This window comes from Phasianus colchicus, chromosome 8 (genome assembly GCF_987193195.1).
Source record: "Phasianus colchicus chromosome 8, bPhaCol1.hap1.1, whole genome shotgun sequence".
NCBI lineage: Eukaryota > Metazoa > Chordata > Aves > Galliformes > Phasianidae > Phasianus > Phasianus colchicus.
The window spans coordinates 21,739,231-21,755,380 of NC_143443.1; the positions used below are offsets into that span (position 1 = coordinate 21,739,231).

At 36.0% G+C, this 16,150-nt stretch overlaps 1 protein-coding gene across 6 annotated transcripts in view; it reads left to right on the forward strand.

Moving 5' to 3' along the window:
- The window catches only part of DNTT (DNA nucleotidylexotransferase), a 163,652-nt gene that overhangs the window by 136,741 nt on the left and 10,761 nt on the right, over positions 1-16,150 (forward strand). For 5 of the 6 annotated variants that reach the window (XM_090145278.1, XM_090145279.1, XM_090145281.1 and 2 more), the window contains 2 exons: positions 3,057-3,320; positions 4,698-4,781. In XM_090145278.1, the coding sequence (XP_090001404.1) occupies positions 3,057-3,320; positions 4,698-4,781 (348 nt within the window). The remainder of the gene's footprint in view (positions 1-3,056; positions 3,321-4,697; positions 4,782-16,150) is intronic. The other variant, XM_090145283.1, reaches the window with a different exon arrangement.

The window sequence follows — 16,150 nt, forward strand, 5'->3', positions numbered from 1 at the left end:
TATGAAAAAAAAAAGCACCACAAAATAACCCAAGGATATCTAGTCCTAGAATAATTTTTTCCTAAATATCTTAAACAAGTGTTATCCATGGCCATCTGCAAATTCTTAAAATGTATTCAAGTAGAAGACACAGCCTAGCCAGCAAGAGAAAACAGCTATATGAAGGCTGCAGTACTGAATCTTTAACTGCTACATAATTGGTTGATGTTAAATCTCAGGTGAGCAACCAGCATTCCCTTGAAGTTCCTAAACAGAAGAATAGGAAGTGATAGAGAGGAAGAAAAACAACCAGTGTTACCAGCAAACAAATGGGTGGGACATGTTTTTAAATGCTGTACATTAAAGCAGCTGGGAGACTTTGAGGGCAGGACCTTCTTTAGTTGTGATATCTTGGGTGACTTTAGGTAAAGAGAACATATTTATTTTTATTGTGTACAGTACAGCAAAGACTGCATGTCAAACTATATTTTTATATTTGGAAATAGCAAGTATCAGTTCCTTGTGACATTGGGGTAAAATCAAGTAAAAATTATAATCACTTTTAAGAATGGATGTGAGAAAACACCTGCTAAAAATAAGCATTTTCAAATCAAAGACTTGGAAAGTATTAATCCCAGATTGGGAGCTACATATGAAGTTTTCTCAGATCAGTTTGTAACAATTTTTAAAATCAGGAATAATTCCAAAGAAGTAAAAAAATGTTTATCCAAGGCAAATAGTTTTCATTAAAAGGACTGGACCAGTGACTCATAGAACATCCTGTGGCTGATCCCTAATAAAATAATGGGATTGTTAATTTGGAACCATCTTCAACAAAAACATGAAGGCTGAAAATCTAAAAATATATATCAGTGCCTCTTCAGGGAATTGGAATTCAGATCTTCCTAAGTGTTTCTTTTGTGCTTCCCCCCATCCCCCGCACTATCTCTGAAGTAACTTTATTGCTGTGAAGTATTTTATAAGATATTTAACAAGTTACCCCATAAAGTTATCATACTTGCACTATGCTAAAATAAATAAATAAATAAATAAATAAATACTATTTTTTTAATGGAGATATCCTTCCAAAAATCTATTCATTATCAGCTGTGTTTACAAGAGATCTAATGTAGAGAATGTTGTAATTAACCGTGGGTAACCAAGAAAATTTCTTCTAAACAACTTCAATATTGCAGGTTTGAAAAGAAAAGAAAAGAAAAGAAAAGAAAAGAAAAGAAAAGAAAAGAAAAGAAAAGAAAAGAAAAGAAAAGAAAAGAAAAGAAAAGAAAAGAACAACAAAAAACCCTATAAAAAAGCTGATACGATTCTTTCTTCTTCACCATATAATAAGGGATACATAAACTACAAGTCAGGATTGTGGGTTTTTTTGTGGTGAGACTAATATAAAAATTCCTAGAGAAGAGGAAGGAGGATTTATACACATTTATGGGACTTCAGAGGAGAGAGAAAATTTGATCCAAGGACATAAAACAATCCTGAGGAAGGAAATTTTAAAAATCAGTCTGTTCATCTTACCATAGAAGTGTGAGAAGTGGGTTTGATGTAGATTTAAATAACTGTGAAACAACTACGATAAGACAGCTGACAATTACCCTTTGGCCTGTTGATCTTGAAGAGCAAACTAACAGGCTCATTTAGCTTGATTGTGGTTAGTAAATTCGGCTTAATAGTTTTCCTTAATAATAAGTAAACATGAGTTAACCTATTGAGGAAGTGGTTTCTGCACCACTGTTGCTAACCTTTATAACAAAGCAAAACCAAATCTCAGTAGTCTCTAATTCCTGTGTAGCGTTGCAGAGAGAGGCAATTGCAGTGGTCTCCTGTATTTTATGAATCTATAAAATCTAAATTAAGGTTGAGTACCAGGAGTCAAGCACACATCTGAGTGTTTTCATCATGTTGGAACTGCGCTCAGAAAGTGGAATCTCTTTGCCAGCTGAGCCCTTCTGATAGTGTCAGTGATACTGCACATTGCTATATTACTGCATATAAAGCCCCATTTCTATTCTGAAAACCCAACCATGACTGAAGGAAGCAGGGTTATGGTCAATATCTACTTTATTACTTTGCTGTTGTGTATTTGATGTTTTGTATTTGTTAAAAAATGATGTGCTGGGTAGCGGAGAGAGGGAGGCTGGTCTTTGTCATGTCCCAGGTGCTGTGCTTTGGGTGAGGAGAGGTTTTCTGGCTGCAGGAAGTAGGGAAGATTGCTCTTCACTTGAGGGTGACTGAACATGGAGAGATTTAAAAACCTTTGGGAGTACAGGGTAAGTCTGAAATACCCAGGAAATCAGTAGCCTTGAAAGTTGCCTAGAAATGCAAACAAAATGCACAGAAATAGGGCTGAGATATGCCAGAAAGATGCTTTTCCAAAGGACCTTAAAGAGAATAGTGCAGAGTTTACAGCAAACCCAGGAACTTTTGAAAGGCTGCTGGCTACAGAGCTGGAGGAAGGCACTCTCTCTTCTAGAAGGAATTCATTCACAACACTCTATTGCTTCTATTTTTATCCTCACTCTGAACTGTCTTTATTATTAAATCATGTTTATATTTTAATAAATTCTGACTATTTATGTTCACCACTTTATTATGGTTCACTCCCCTCTAACAAAAGTAGTGATCAAGGCCATGTCACAAGGAAATCTCACACAGATAGTCCAAATTCTTTGTTTGGAAGCTGTCAGCAAGATTGTTCACTACCATGTTTTACTAGATGTCTGCCTTGTGAGAAAGAATCAGTCGCTACTCCAGAATTTCTGTTGACATCAAACACAAAAGCTTTAAGGGGAAGGCAAAGAGGGGAAGAATCACAAAGGTTGTCTTCTTTGTACAGGATAAAATGTTGTCTCTACCAGATGATTAGCACTTTAAATTTCCCTCCAAAAATCAGCTAGTATTTTTCCAAAAGTTATACTTGGTTTATTGTCTAATCTTTGTCCAGACTTGGCTATTCACAGTTCTGTATTTACTGAAACTGCATTTTACAAACAGCTTTAATAGCTATCTAGAAACTCTGTCATTTCAATCCAGTAATGCAAGCAATGTCTTCTTTTTAGGGTTTACTTCTATATTGCGATATAATTGAATCAACATTTGTTAAGGAACAGATCCCAAGCAGGCATGTTGATGCCATGGATCATTTTCAGAAGTGTTTTGCAATTTTAAAATTATACCAGCCAAGACTAGACAACAGCAGTTACAACATGTCAAAAAAATGTGACATGGCAGAAGTCAAAGACTGGAAGGCAATCCGTGTGGATCTGGTTATAACCCCCTTTGAGCAATATGCATATGCTCTGTTAGGCTGGACTGGCTCCAGGGTGAGTAACCATAGCAGTCTATTTTTCTTAGCACTGCTAAAACCTATTTCTGCTTTTGCAGCACTACTCTTAATTCATGAAATTTTAACAAATATTCCTGTTCTCCACATCTCAAAATCAGTGATCTTAGGTCGGAGCTGTTGAATCATCACTGATGTTTGTAGCTAACATGCACTTTCCTTGAAGCACAGTGTTTAGGTTTGTGAAATGAAAAGCTAGGCTTACAGTCTCTTACATCATTGACTTTTTACATTACACTAGTGTTAACAAGCAGCTTAAATTGTTACTGAATAAAGAGATGATTTGGCAAGTGTTACAGAATTATCATAAGGATGTTATGGGATGTTTAACATTTGGGGAAAAAATGTTCTGATTTGGAACTTGTTTCATAGAAAATTGAAAACAGTTTGATCCTTTTCTCTTTGGATTAATGAAATTTGTGTCAGTTTTATTTTATTTGTGTATTGTTAAAGATAATAAAACTTGAAAATTGTTAGCTTTGAACTAGAATAAATTTTTTTCATTAGGATTCTAATATGGAAATAAAAGTTGAAATGATAGCTACTTTCATAATAGACATTGTAATGAGTAGTTGTTGTACTGAGTATAACATAAAATAGCACAATATTTTCAAGATAAATTCTATATAGTTGCAAACTCAAAATTTAAACAATTAGTCTCTCTACAGACAGAATTAGTATATAATTTACATTCTTTCCCTCTGATATTACACGGTATTACCAAGGAGCTTCTAAGCCTGCTCTGAATGAGATTTTTTATGTGCTAGAAGCATTGCCACTCTATTCGACTTAAGTTAATCGGAAGCAGGGTGTTTTATATGAGGCCAGTTACTGCTATTGATGTGTTCTCTTGCTGAGCTGATGAGTTACTTCAGCCACATTTCTATTTTGAGATGATAAAATGTATTTACTTGGATATTGGATTAAATCCTGCAAAATTTGGGGTCCATCTTATCCAGGAGATGTCTGGCTGCTTAAAAGCCCTTCTCAATTCTGCAGGTGGGTGTCTGCTCTGAAAATGTAGTTTGAGAGGCCCTTTGTAGGCAAGGAATCCATCTTTACGTTGCTCAGCTCCTGCTACTTGATGAGATAATTCACCTAGGGGCTGTGGGAGCCCATTGTACATAGTCTTACTTTCTCTTGTAGTATCCAACTATTCTCAAACCAGCCAACTGAAATGATGGATCATTGCCAATCATTGCCCTTTCAGACGATTCATTTGTTCAGATCTCTATCTTTTGATAGAGGCAATTTTTCCATGTTCGGTTATTATTTGGTTTGCTGTTAAGATCCTTATAGAGAGGTAACAATTTCGTTTTGTCAGAATTATATGTGTTCTGTTTGCTTTTTTTTACAGCAATTTGGACGTGATTTGCGGAGGTATGCTACTCATGAAAGGAAGATGATGTTGGATAACCATGCCTTATATGATAAGAGAAAGGTACTGTTTGCTCTCAAAAATGTTACCAGATTTTTATTTCTGAGCTTGTATTTTCAGATCATTTTATTTTTTTTTTACATTCACATATATAAAATATTTTAGCTTGAATCTGTATCTGTAAAATAGTTCCATCTTCACAAGATTTAGTTTTACTGATACAGACTGATTCAGTCTGAACCAGTAAATCTGGAAATCTTTGGCTTAGTTGAGATAATTTCTTGAAATGAAACCTTCACAAAATAGAGAACAACTCATCTGCACATATTTGAAAAAAGTTCTTTATTGTCCAGTTTCAGAATGAAAGATCATTTCTCTGTCATAGACACAATTTCAATGGGGATTGTACTACCATTTTGGAGGAAAAAAGAGTCACTGACTAGTATCTGCACAACTAAAGGCCTCAGGAAATTCCAGTAGAGAATGATACCAAGAGGAAATCGGGGATCATCATACTTCTAAAGACTTGTATTCAGAACTCTATGCATAATTGTTTCACCAGGCTTGTTAGCGTTGGTGAAGTGGTAATAATTCTAGTCTAAATGCTTTTGGCTGCAAGTATACTGATCTCTGCATTTATCTGGTTTAATGTCTGTATTTCTAATAGGCCATTTTAATAAGAAGCAAAATCAATGTTGAAGATGTTTATTGATGTCATTATAGAGGAAGGCAAAATACCATGTCAAGTTTTTACATTAATCCTTCCTCTGTATTGCTTATACAAAGGAAACTGCTTTTAGCATCTCTACTTACATACAGCATTTTCTCATTGTTTATGAGATGCAGCAGTGATCTAAGTGCTCACCCCATTTCAGCTGTATCTATATGTGCTAGTCAGGCTCAGGTGGTAGAGAATCCTCAGCTCTCATAGAAACCCAGGGAAATTATCAGACTAATGATCAATTTAGTCAAATGTTCTGTCTCCACCAGTGTCAATACTAGATGCTTCAGGAGAACGTACAAAATTGCATAATAGGTAAATATGCAATTACATGTCTAAGGAGAACCTTCTTCATGAACTCAGGGGTGATGTCACTACTTGCCTTTCTTTTATATTTTAAATGCTTTCAAAATACAAACCCTTTGCAGCAACATAGTGTAGCAAATATTCTTATCTGTAGGTTAGTATGTGCTCTCTTAGGTAACTTTTCCAGTGTAACAGATGACTGCACTAGTGAATTACAAAGAAATGCTAGTGTTACTCTCTGTATCCTGCAAAAATTGCCCATTTGGGATGCATGTATATAATATTACATGTTACATGTTTCCATGGGAATTTCAGTGGGCTAATGAGGACATTGCACAGTAAAATGATGAATTTATCTTCACAATGGCATCTGGGAAGAAAGCTGCTTTTGAAATCCCAAATTTCCAGGTGAGGCATGGTGAGATTTAAGGCCCTAGAAAAACATTGGCTGGAAGAGTCCCCTGTTGTCAGCATCTGGCTTGGATTTTATCCTATGGAGTATCTGCTTCAGGACTTTGAAAACAAACTAACAAACAAAACGTGTATATATCCGTGACATATTTCTCAAGGCCGTAAGCTATAACTGAATCTCTAATGTTTTTTTTCAGTCTTTATGTCTGAGACTCCAGTCATGTTTCTTCATTGTACTGCCCAAAGATGAGGAAACAAAATCAGTAGTGGGACCAACAAGCCAGATTTACAATTTTTTTCCTTAATATTACTACTAATTGCAGTAATTATTTGACAAGAGCAAGGAAAAAAAATCCAAGCCTATATGGGTAATTTCAACTGTCCTGAACATGAAATCCTTATTCTAGGAGCAAGTGAATAGCACAAATTGATCGAATGTTCCTTTCTGGATGGACTTTACTTGATTTGGATTTTTTTTTTCCATCAAAAGAATACCTACATCTTCCTTTTCTCATTTAATCACACATAGCCAGTTTGCTTCCAAATTTTATTTTCTAATGCAAGATAAAGACACACTCCAGATTTCTAAACATGGACTAATGACAGTCTTTTGACACAGTACAATACTATTCTTTTCTCTGCTATATTCTCAGAGATACCCTAAGTTTTCCATAAAATAAAGCCTTCTTTGAGGCAAGCACTCCATATGAAAAAATTTGTACTAGGCAGCACTGAACACATAACCTATTTAAAACAGGATCTTTTATCCTGTTGTGTCATTCTAACAATAAGCAGGAAGAGATACTCCCTGCTTGCCCAAGTGTTCTACTATTACAATCAAATGTGTTAAATTCACAGGATTTTTTTTTCTGATTTTTAACTTTGCAATTTCGTGTGAAGTTGTTCACATAAAATACATTTTGAACAAAAAGCCTTCCACAGTGCCACCCAGTGTGTAATAAAGTCAGGCGTCCGCATAATTGAGCAATGGTGTTTGCAGCTGTAAAACTTGAGATGGCCACCCATGGTACAGAAGGAGACATTTGCAGTAATTGTGTGTCTGGGATGTGTAGCTGCTAAAATTGAATCCAATGTCATAATGACACTTTTCTTTGAGGAGGATATCTTCCTTTCTCAAATTAAAGCTTTCACAAAGCTAAAAACAATCAGAAAGCAAACATGCAGGTTGCTAAGGGTGCCACAAAGTAATATTGATTAAAGTTAATTAGGCACCATAGGTAAAAACTGAATCATATCTTTTCCAAATTACGACTCTTCAGCAAACTGGGAGAGTTACCTGAGGTCACTGTTCTATCCAGACCAGTTGTCATGTGTGGCTCTGAAATAGGCACTGTGGTATGTGTGGTCCAGGAGCTGGGACAAATCACTTTGCTTTGTTTTTTTTTCATTGGTGACTGCATGTGTGTCTGCGTGTGTGTGTGTATAAAAGTGAAAGGTCAGGCAGAGAAATGAGCTCTGCCTTCTGATGAGGACCAAACCCTTTTTTTGGTTGCACTTAACTGTCATTATTTTAAAATTTTGCTGTCTGATATAAGAAGTTAATAAACCACACTATAGCAGATATGATTTGCTTATTTTTTTAAATTATCATTATTATTATTAAAACAGTGTAACAGTACCAGTAAGAGTCTTTCATTATTAAAGGTAACAGTTTCCTGGTTTGCTCTACATTCTGAAAATTAGTTAGTATATTTCATTCTTTTATATTAATAGTTATTAGCCCGTTGGCACTGGAGCTTCCACTGTGTCCTACTGCCTGAAGCTCGATGTGTGTCAGAGAATCCCATATTCTCTTGCTGATGGAGTAGCACCAGGAGAGAACCCCGGTTACTTCAGTGTGTTTCCAAAGGGATTCTGACAGAAGCAGGGAACATTAGCATAGCAGTTAGACATCAATTACACAGCTTTGCAGAGGGGAACAAAAGGAATAGGTATTTTCTCCAGGGACTCGTTACAAAGTTACACTCTGAAATTATTCCTCAGCCTTGATTATTGTATTCCTCCCCCTCCTAGTGTGAATCATATTCTTATTGTTGTAGATTTCAGAAGACGGTGTGCAGCTATCAAACAGATGATTTGTTTATTTTCTAAAATAAGATGGCATTTCATAAAACTTGGTAGGAAAATTGTAATGAAAAAAATTGAAAATTCACTACCAATTATCGGAGAGCCTCTTTTTTCACAATAAGGTGATGTCCAAATCTATGCCTCTGTAGAATTGTGCATTTTGCAAATCAGCATTTGTTTATAACAACCTGAAGTATGAAGTATCTGTGATTTACATCTACTAGTGGTTAAATGTCATGATGATTTCCACGCTCAAGGAATTAAGGAGGTCACTGATCAGCAATCAGGAAGAAAATGAACTTGTATGCACCCAGTGTCTTACAATATTATTACTACTATTACACCGATTACAAATGGCTTGATAAATTCATGAACAAGGCCAATAAAATTCTCAGTGTAAAACTTTCCTGATTTAGGAATCAAGCATATGCTCTATAGGTAAAGTAGATACAATTTTGTTGCTGAGCCATTTTCAATTCCAAACAGAATTTCACTTTTCTAAGTAAACTGTAAGTCAGATCAACTGACACTGACTTTTCCCTAGAAAATCTGAAAGCTTTTCAGGTCTTTTAGCTGAAAATGATGGCATAACTCATTGTTTTTATACCCCTATGTCTTGGATTCAGGGTCACTGGTAACCCACCACGGATGATTTTTGGTTAGAACATGTGCTGCATCTAGATGTAATCAGAAGCAACAGAAATCAGTGCTTAAATACATATTTATGTATTTATGTAATGTGGTCATCAGATCACTGTCTGAACTTCAGATTTTAGCATGCATATGTATATCATAGTTTGCTACATACTGAGATTTGAAAGACATTTCTTTGCAATGATTAAAATTTGTGATGTACTATGGCAGTCATTGGCAAGTTTTGACAGCATCGTGACAGCTCTTTAGTTGGATGAAATGGAGCGAGATCCTAGTGGATCAAACTAAGGAAGATATAGCTCTAATCCCTGCTTTATTTCTAAGCACATAAGAAGAATATCATTTGCTTGCATGAGAGTGTAACAAATGTATGACTTACTTTCACTTACAATGTTTGCTGATTTTTGAAGTGATTTTTAGAGTGGCTGGCAAGCCACAGGCTTTTTGTCCTTAAAGGAATAGCTGTTCTTGAAGCATGAGTGTTTTTCCACTTACGTAGTTTCAGCAACCTAGAATAAGATTCAGGAACAGCAGACTTTGTTAGTTGCTCCTTTACCAACCTCTGGTGATGTTAGCTAGAATACTCTTGACATGCAGAGAGGTACATGAGAGGGGTGTCTGAAGCTGGGCTTAATGATTTGGGATTTTTACGTTCTTTAATGTGGATCAGAGTTAAAGTTGTACTGAAATTACTGTTCTCCCATGAAATCACTCTTGAGTGGAGTATGTGCTCTACTTCAGAAAGAATATTCCTTAAAGAAAATCTTCCTCATTCTCCATAATATGAAATTCTACTGACCTGTTGGTTTTGTAGATTCCAATGCTGTTTAATTTCCCATATGTGCTATTAACACTACTGCTAAACTGTAATGGGACTGTAATAAGGATGGCAACAACTTGCCAGGTTGCTGCAGGGACATGAATATACTGGATTCTTTTTTTTCCTCTATAAGTCCCTGAATGTTATCTGAAGCTGCATCTTGCAGTTCATGAATAGTAGATTGTCCTGATCCTGTTTTTCATCGTGACTTGTCCATCTGAAGGTCAAACTCACATACTCAATCTTTGTTATAAACATCCTTAGATTTGTTGCATCATCTGGATGATGCCCTTTCTGTTTACAATCTCTGGGTATAAAAGGTCCTACTTCAGCTTCCAAAAGACTTGACACACATGGTTGTTTTGATACTGTGCCTGTCACTAGTATCTGATGTGCTTATGATGATGACAGTGAAACCAGCTGTCCCACTAACTACTACTCCTTTTGAGGAAAGATAGCATAGATTTGAAGGAAAGGTTGCATGAGCAAGCTGAATATGATGTGGAGTTTATCAGTTTGAATCTCCAAGGCTGTGTATGCTATTCTGAACTTGGAAATGCCATAAATATGCAGTCAAACCACTCAAAATTTACCTGTAAAATTCTGCATGCATTGCTAGTTTTTTAACTCAACAGAGAAAACAGTCAGGAAGAGCTGTTAACAAAGCGGGATGGCAATCATATACAAGCTGAAAATTACATCTGCAGTAGGTCTGTTCTGTCCTGCAGTAGGCCTGTTCTAGCCCAATACACATTTCTGTTGCTGTAACACTTTGTAATGGGGCATGCATTCTGCTGGGCTGAGAGACTGATATGGTTATAGCCAGCCAAAGGATCATGTCCCTGTTCATGATGAGTGATCCTGGAAAACAGTCAAACAACTTTTATATTTTCATGTTCTCTGAAAGTTTTCTGAACCACATCTTAAGCTTGATTTGGCTCTCAAAGAAGTGTTGTGAAAAGGAAAAAGAATTTTTGACACTTGGAAATAAGTGACAACTTTATAAGCTGAAGAAAGCAAAAATTGTTGTAATGTGGCCTGAGGAGGTAGTCCAGAGGTTTGGCTATTAACCTGCAACTTGGATCCCATATCTAGCCAAATTCTATCTGTACTCTTAAGCAAATCTTTTAACCTTCCATTATCTCATTTCAAAACAGCAAGGCCAAATTCCCATGATGTAGAACTACAGTAAGGATTAGTGGTTAACTACAGTAGTAAGAAACTAGTTCAGTTTAATGAAAGATTTTGATCAACATTTTGTCTTTTCCTCTAAACTAGAAGAAAGTGCAAATATTTAATGAAGGATTTTTGATCATTCAAAATGCTTATTCTTTTAATCAGAGGGCAAGTAAAAATGTGACACTTTCTGTAAAGGGAAATACTGTTTGAATCTCAGCTTTGGAAACAATCCACAGATGAGATAGTTCCAAACCACCAAAGATCAGACAGTTCTTGGGGCTGCCAGCTCTGAGGCACTCAGCTTGGCTGGCTTCTCTAGGCTCTTGGAGACAATAAGCCCTGGGGACACTGCCTCTGATATAATTAGAATGACTTATTTGAACTCAGGCTTCTAGTAGCCTGTCAAGAAGGTTGTTGAGAAGATGGGTAAGCTGATGGGAGCTCACATAGGCTTACAGTTTTTAAAATGCTGGGTAATTTACGTTCTGTTGGATTATCTATCTATCTATCTATCTATCTATCTATTTATTTATTTTGGAGCAATGTTTTATGGAAATATCAGTTTTAAATGAGTAGAAAAGATCCAACAAAATGAAACCTATTAGCATTTTACAGAGTAGGTCCATTCACATGGCAGTAGCAAATTATATTTTTGTGACTGTGCATGTTAAGTAGAAAGCTTGATCACTAGAACTGTCTTCCTGGCAAACGCAGGAAATTGCATTCCAGTTCTCAAACAACTGGAATCATAATGGTTTCCCTGTGGAGATGAGTGTGAGGACGCCCTAGCCTTCCTAGATACAGAGGATATTTCTGAAAGATCTAATGTACTATTCAAATACAGTATCATCTCTTTTACTGTGGATAAATTTGAGTTTTAGGAAATGCAAAATTTCTCAACCTTTACTTTACTTTTACTTCCTAACTAAATTCCCTTATCTGAATTAATTGAAAACTTGTACCATTAACAAATACTTAGAAACCACTGTTAGAAAATATGGTGCTTGTGAGTTGTTTTTACATTTTGGAGGAAACAATTCCTTGTAGCTACAGGATATTTAAAACTTTCTTCACAGAATTTCAACTGTGGTGGGATTCCTTATTTTTCTTTGCTTTCATTCAAGGTATATTAGTGCTCTTGGTGCTATTTTCCATTCAGCAGTTCTTAAAAGCCAATGAGCTGGCAGAAGTCTTCTGTGCTCTACCTTTGAGCTATAATTGTTTTCCATTTTGTAGGAGAAGATCTTGGATAAAACAGGAACTGTTTTCAATTGATTCATATCAGAAGTTCAGAGTTGTATATTTTCCCAATCAGTGTTTTTTTGAGTATGTGAGTGGGCATGGGGGAACTGGGCTGAATGAGAGATTGGGTTAGAGAGAGGATGAGCTAGAAGCATTAGGATGCCACCGGTGCTTTTCTCTATACCTGCTTCATGGTGGGAAATTTCTGGAGATGTCATATGCAACAGCTTCATGGTTGGATTATAGCCTTGTAGAAATGTCTCTTTCCTGTACCTTCATCACACCATTTTCCAGCTTGTATTCTCAAACTTTCTGTGGGATCTGAGGACTGGATCTGCCTTGAAGATTTAAATTTTTCTAAATCCAAATGCTTTCACAAGAGTATTTAAGAAAAACACTTAGTCTAATGATTACTTTAAGCAGTTCAGAGCAGCAAAATTAAGAGATGTAAACAATTGGCTTTTTTTTTTTTTTTTTTTTTGTAAAAGAAAAAGGTTCCCTGGCATACACAATCCAGTGTGTAATAAATTGATTAAATTATTAACATATTAATATTATTGCACTAACATTGCAAGTTATTGGGTTTTTGTAAGAGGTAGGTCACGAGCTCAGGATTATTTTGAAGAGCCACTGGAGCCGAAAGAAGTTATTAGTTTTATGCCGTATGAAAATTTAAGATAGGAAATTTTTGGCTTAATGTTTTCTATTGTTAAAGAAATATTGGGAAAAAAATGTGACACTGTGCAGAAGACTGGATATGACTGATGACAATTTTGCATTTAATAACCACTGTGTGGATTTGAATGACATTAAATATTACTTAGTTGTTGAATAGCTAGAGAGGAGGTTTATATAACTGTTTTGAGTGGTGAATTCACAAGATGCTCTAAAAACTTCATAGCAGGATCTAGATTTGCAAAACATTAGATGCTATAGAGCTACAGGGAAAACAGTAAAACTCTATGATCCCAATTTTTTAAAAGAGAATATTTGGTTTTCCTAATGAAAGTGGTAAAAATATAACGGGGTAATTTATGGAGCTTTATTTGCTTCCATACTGTGAAGATCACTTCCATGCAATAGTCATCATCAGTATTGCACAATCCTTAATTGTTTACCTGCAGAAAGTATTCCTATTTAGGGAAATCCTTAACTAACTCATCAAGGAGGGCTTGCCCTGGCTTTTTGTGCATACATGTATAGAGCCAAATGAAGTGATGATTGCAGCCCAGATAAATGCCTTACATGTCTGTAATTATGAGGCTTCATTGTGTTTGTAAGCACATAGTGTTTGTAAGCACTCTGAGTTCTGCTGCTCCCCATCTTTTGCCCAAGTAACTGCTGACAGTCATGGTGTACAAGCAGGGAGCCCAGCCTGTTCTGCCTGGCAATTTACTTAGCCTTCTAGATTCCCCCATGACGTTCACATTTTTCTCTGGCTAAGCATAAGGCAGTGCTGGTATGCCACTCAGCCACTAACTTCTTTTGAGAGAAGTCTTACCTGGCGGTGGTCATACTGGTGGGAAAGGCTGCATCTGTATGGTGAGTTGGCCAGTTAGTATATGCAGATGTAAAATTGAAGATGATTACAGTGGTTACAAGGAAAGCTATCACTGTACGGAAGCTGCGACAGCAGAGGGTAGAGACAGCACTGAGAAAGCTGGACAGACTGCAGATGATTGGATTGTTGCCTGCACTTCCCACATCTTTATAAACAGGTCTTCTAACAAAAACCTATTTTTCCTTTCCCAGCAGAAATTCTTTTCTGTCACTTCCCAATATGCTGGGAAGAAGAGCTGGCTCGGATTCTGTACCCTCACTTTATTACATAAAGACATAATAGTCTCTTTAACTATATATTCAACAGTTATAGTCTCACAGTTATAGTCTCAAAATCAGTTTTCTTGTGTCAGAGAGTTTACTCCTCTCTATCAGGGGCAGAAGAAGGCAGTCTAAGTTTACTTCCACAGTTAAAGAGATGTTTTTTATGATTCCTAAAAAATAAGATGTTATATTTTAGCAGATGCTGCTCTAAAATTATGAAGTTACAACAGTGAGACAGTCAGCCTGAATAACATCTCAATGAATTAAACATGCTGCAGCTGCAGAGTTTGCTTTAGATGTCTGCAATAATGACTGGATTAAAGCTAAAGTAAACATAGATATCCAAAGTTTATAATATTGATTTCCAGTGTGATCAGTTGTTCACATAATCATTACTACAATTAAACACTGAGCCATTGTAAACAGATGTACACACTTTCATTTATGTTTCAGTTCTTCCTCTCTGAGGAAAGTGGCAATTGCAGATGTGATTTGGGGGATATTCTCTTTTTGCACCTGCTCTATTTTTAAAAATTAAGAATTAGTAATCAACTTTTTTACCCTCTGAATAAATTAAAAATGGTTATGCATTTTCCTCCAGTGTGCTTCTCCTCTGTGTTCTTTGCAGTTTCACAAATAGCATATAAGAGTTCATTTTTACAAAGGCTGCATGTAATTTTTGTAGATTTTGCAGTAAAATTTAATCCCTTTGTAATAGCAAGTTGTACATCCAGCACAAAGATAAATGTCTTTAATGGCTGCTTCCTTTGCTTGGTGTGTTTTCTGAACACAACAGTGAAACCTGGATTGCTGAAGAAATGGGAGATGCATAAATGCATGGACAGAAGCAGATTCAAAACATTTTGAGCATATCTTCTTATTCGTTTTAATTTTTAGGGAGCTAAAAATTTCCATGTGTTTTGATTCATTTATTCAATCAGTATGCTTGGATAAGTTATAAATTAGGGGATATCGTTCTCAGATTTCCTCTTAAACGAAAAAAGGAATCATTGAGAAGCAAGGTAGAGAGGAAGCTGGAAAAGGGAAGAGTCGAGTGTCAGAGAAGAAAATAATATACTGGAAAACAGAATGGAAGTGAGAATGGAAAACTATGGTGGATAAACAGATTTTATAAGGAGAGGCAGGACAAAGAAATGGGAAATGAGAATCCCCAGCAAAAGGGATAAATGGCTATCTGCTACATTGTGGGTGGAGGGGAAAGTGTTGGTTGAAGAAACTGAGATGAAAAGAAACATGAAAAACTGTGTCTGGGGATAGAGATGAATGAAAAAAAATAATGAATAAATTCATCATTAATGCTCTAAGGTGGCAACGAGAAATGGCTTAACCTCCAATCACCCCAAATAATTGAGTAAACAGTGTTTATCCCACTTTAATCTGGAATATGAAATGAGTGGAACCTGAAGATAAATTAGAAATTTGAAGGAGAAACAGGTGATAGGAAAGAACTAGGAAAGAGATGGAGCTAAAACAGAAGGAGATTGAAGGAGCCCAACTTGCAAAGAAAAGACTGGTTGATAATGCATTAGCCTGCAGCCCATGATTGTTGTCGATGCTGTCAGCAAACAGCTCTATGGCACTGCATATTTCTTCTCTAGTGAAGGAGGCCTAAGAATGTTACAGAAATTGAAGGAAGTTTTATTTCTTTGGAGAAAAAGAAGTCTCAGTACATATACAGAAGAAAATTAACCGAAGGTTAAAGTGCAATCAACCACATTCCAGGATTTCTCAAACCTGAAGTCTTCGATTTTAGCAATCTCAGTAATATGCTTCTGAAGTACTTTATAATAATCCTTTATGAATTACACTCAACTTCTCTGTTGAATTACACTCAGTGTTCCTAGGATTCTGAGCATTTTTCTTGTTTCATTTATTCATATGAAGCTTTATAAAGACAAATAGAATGATGAAAGCATTGTACAAGGCAAAGTTATTGTAAATGTCATGGTCTAAAAGCAAAAAAAAAAAAAGTCTAGCTAAAGCTGGGAAATAATCCTAGCTATCATTTTAATGACTTTTTGATAGGATGCAAATTGTTAGAGAACTACAGAGGGCAATAAGTACATGTGTCTGTAAGGAAGCTTCAGTTTTAGTTGCAATGACATGCCACTTAAAACGATAATTTTTGCAAGGGTTGTCAGACAAAAAGTTTCAAGTTTTTATTCC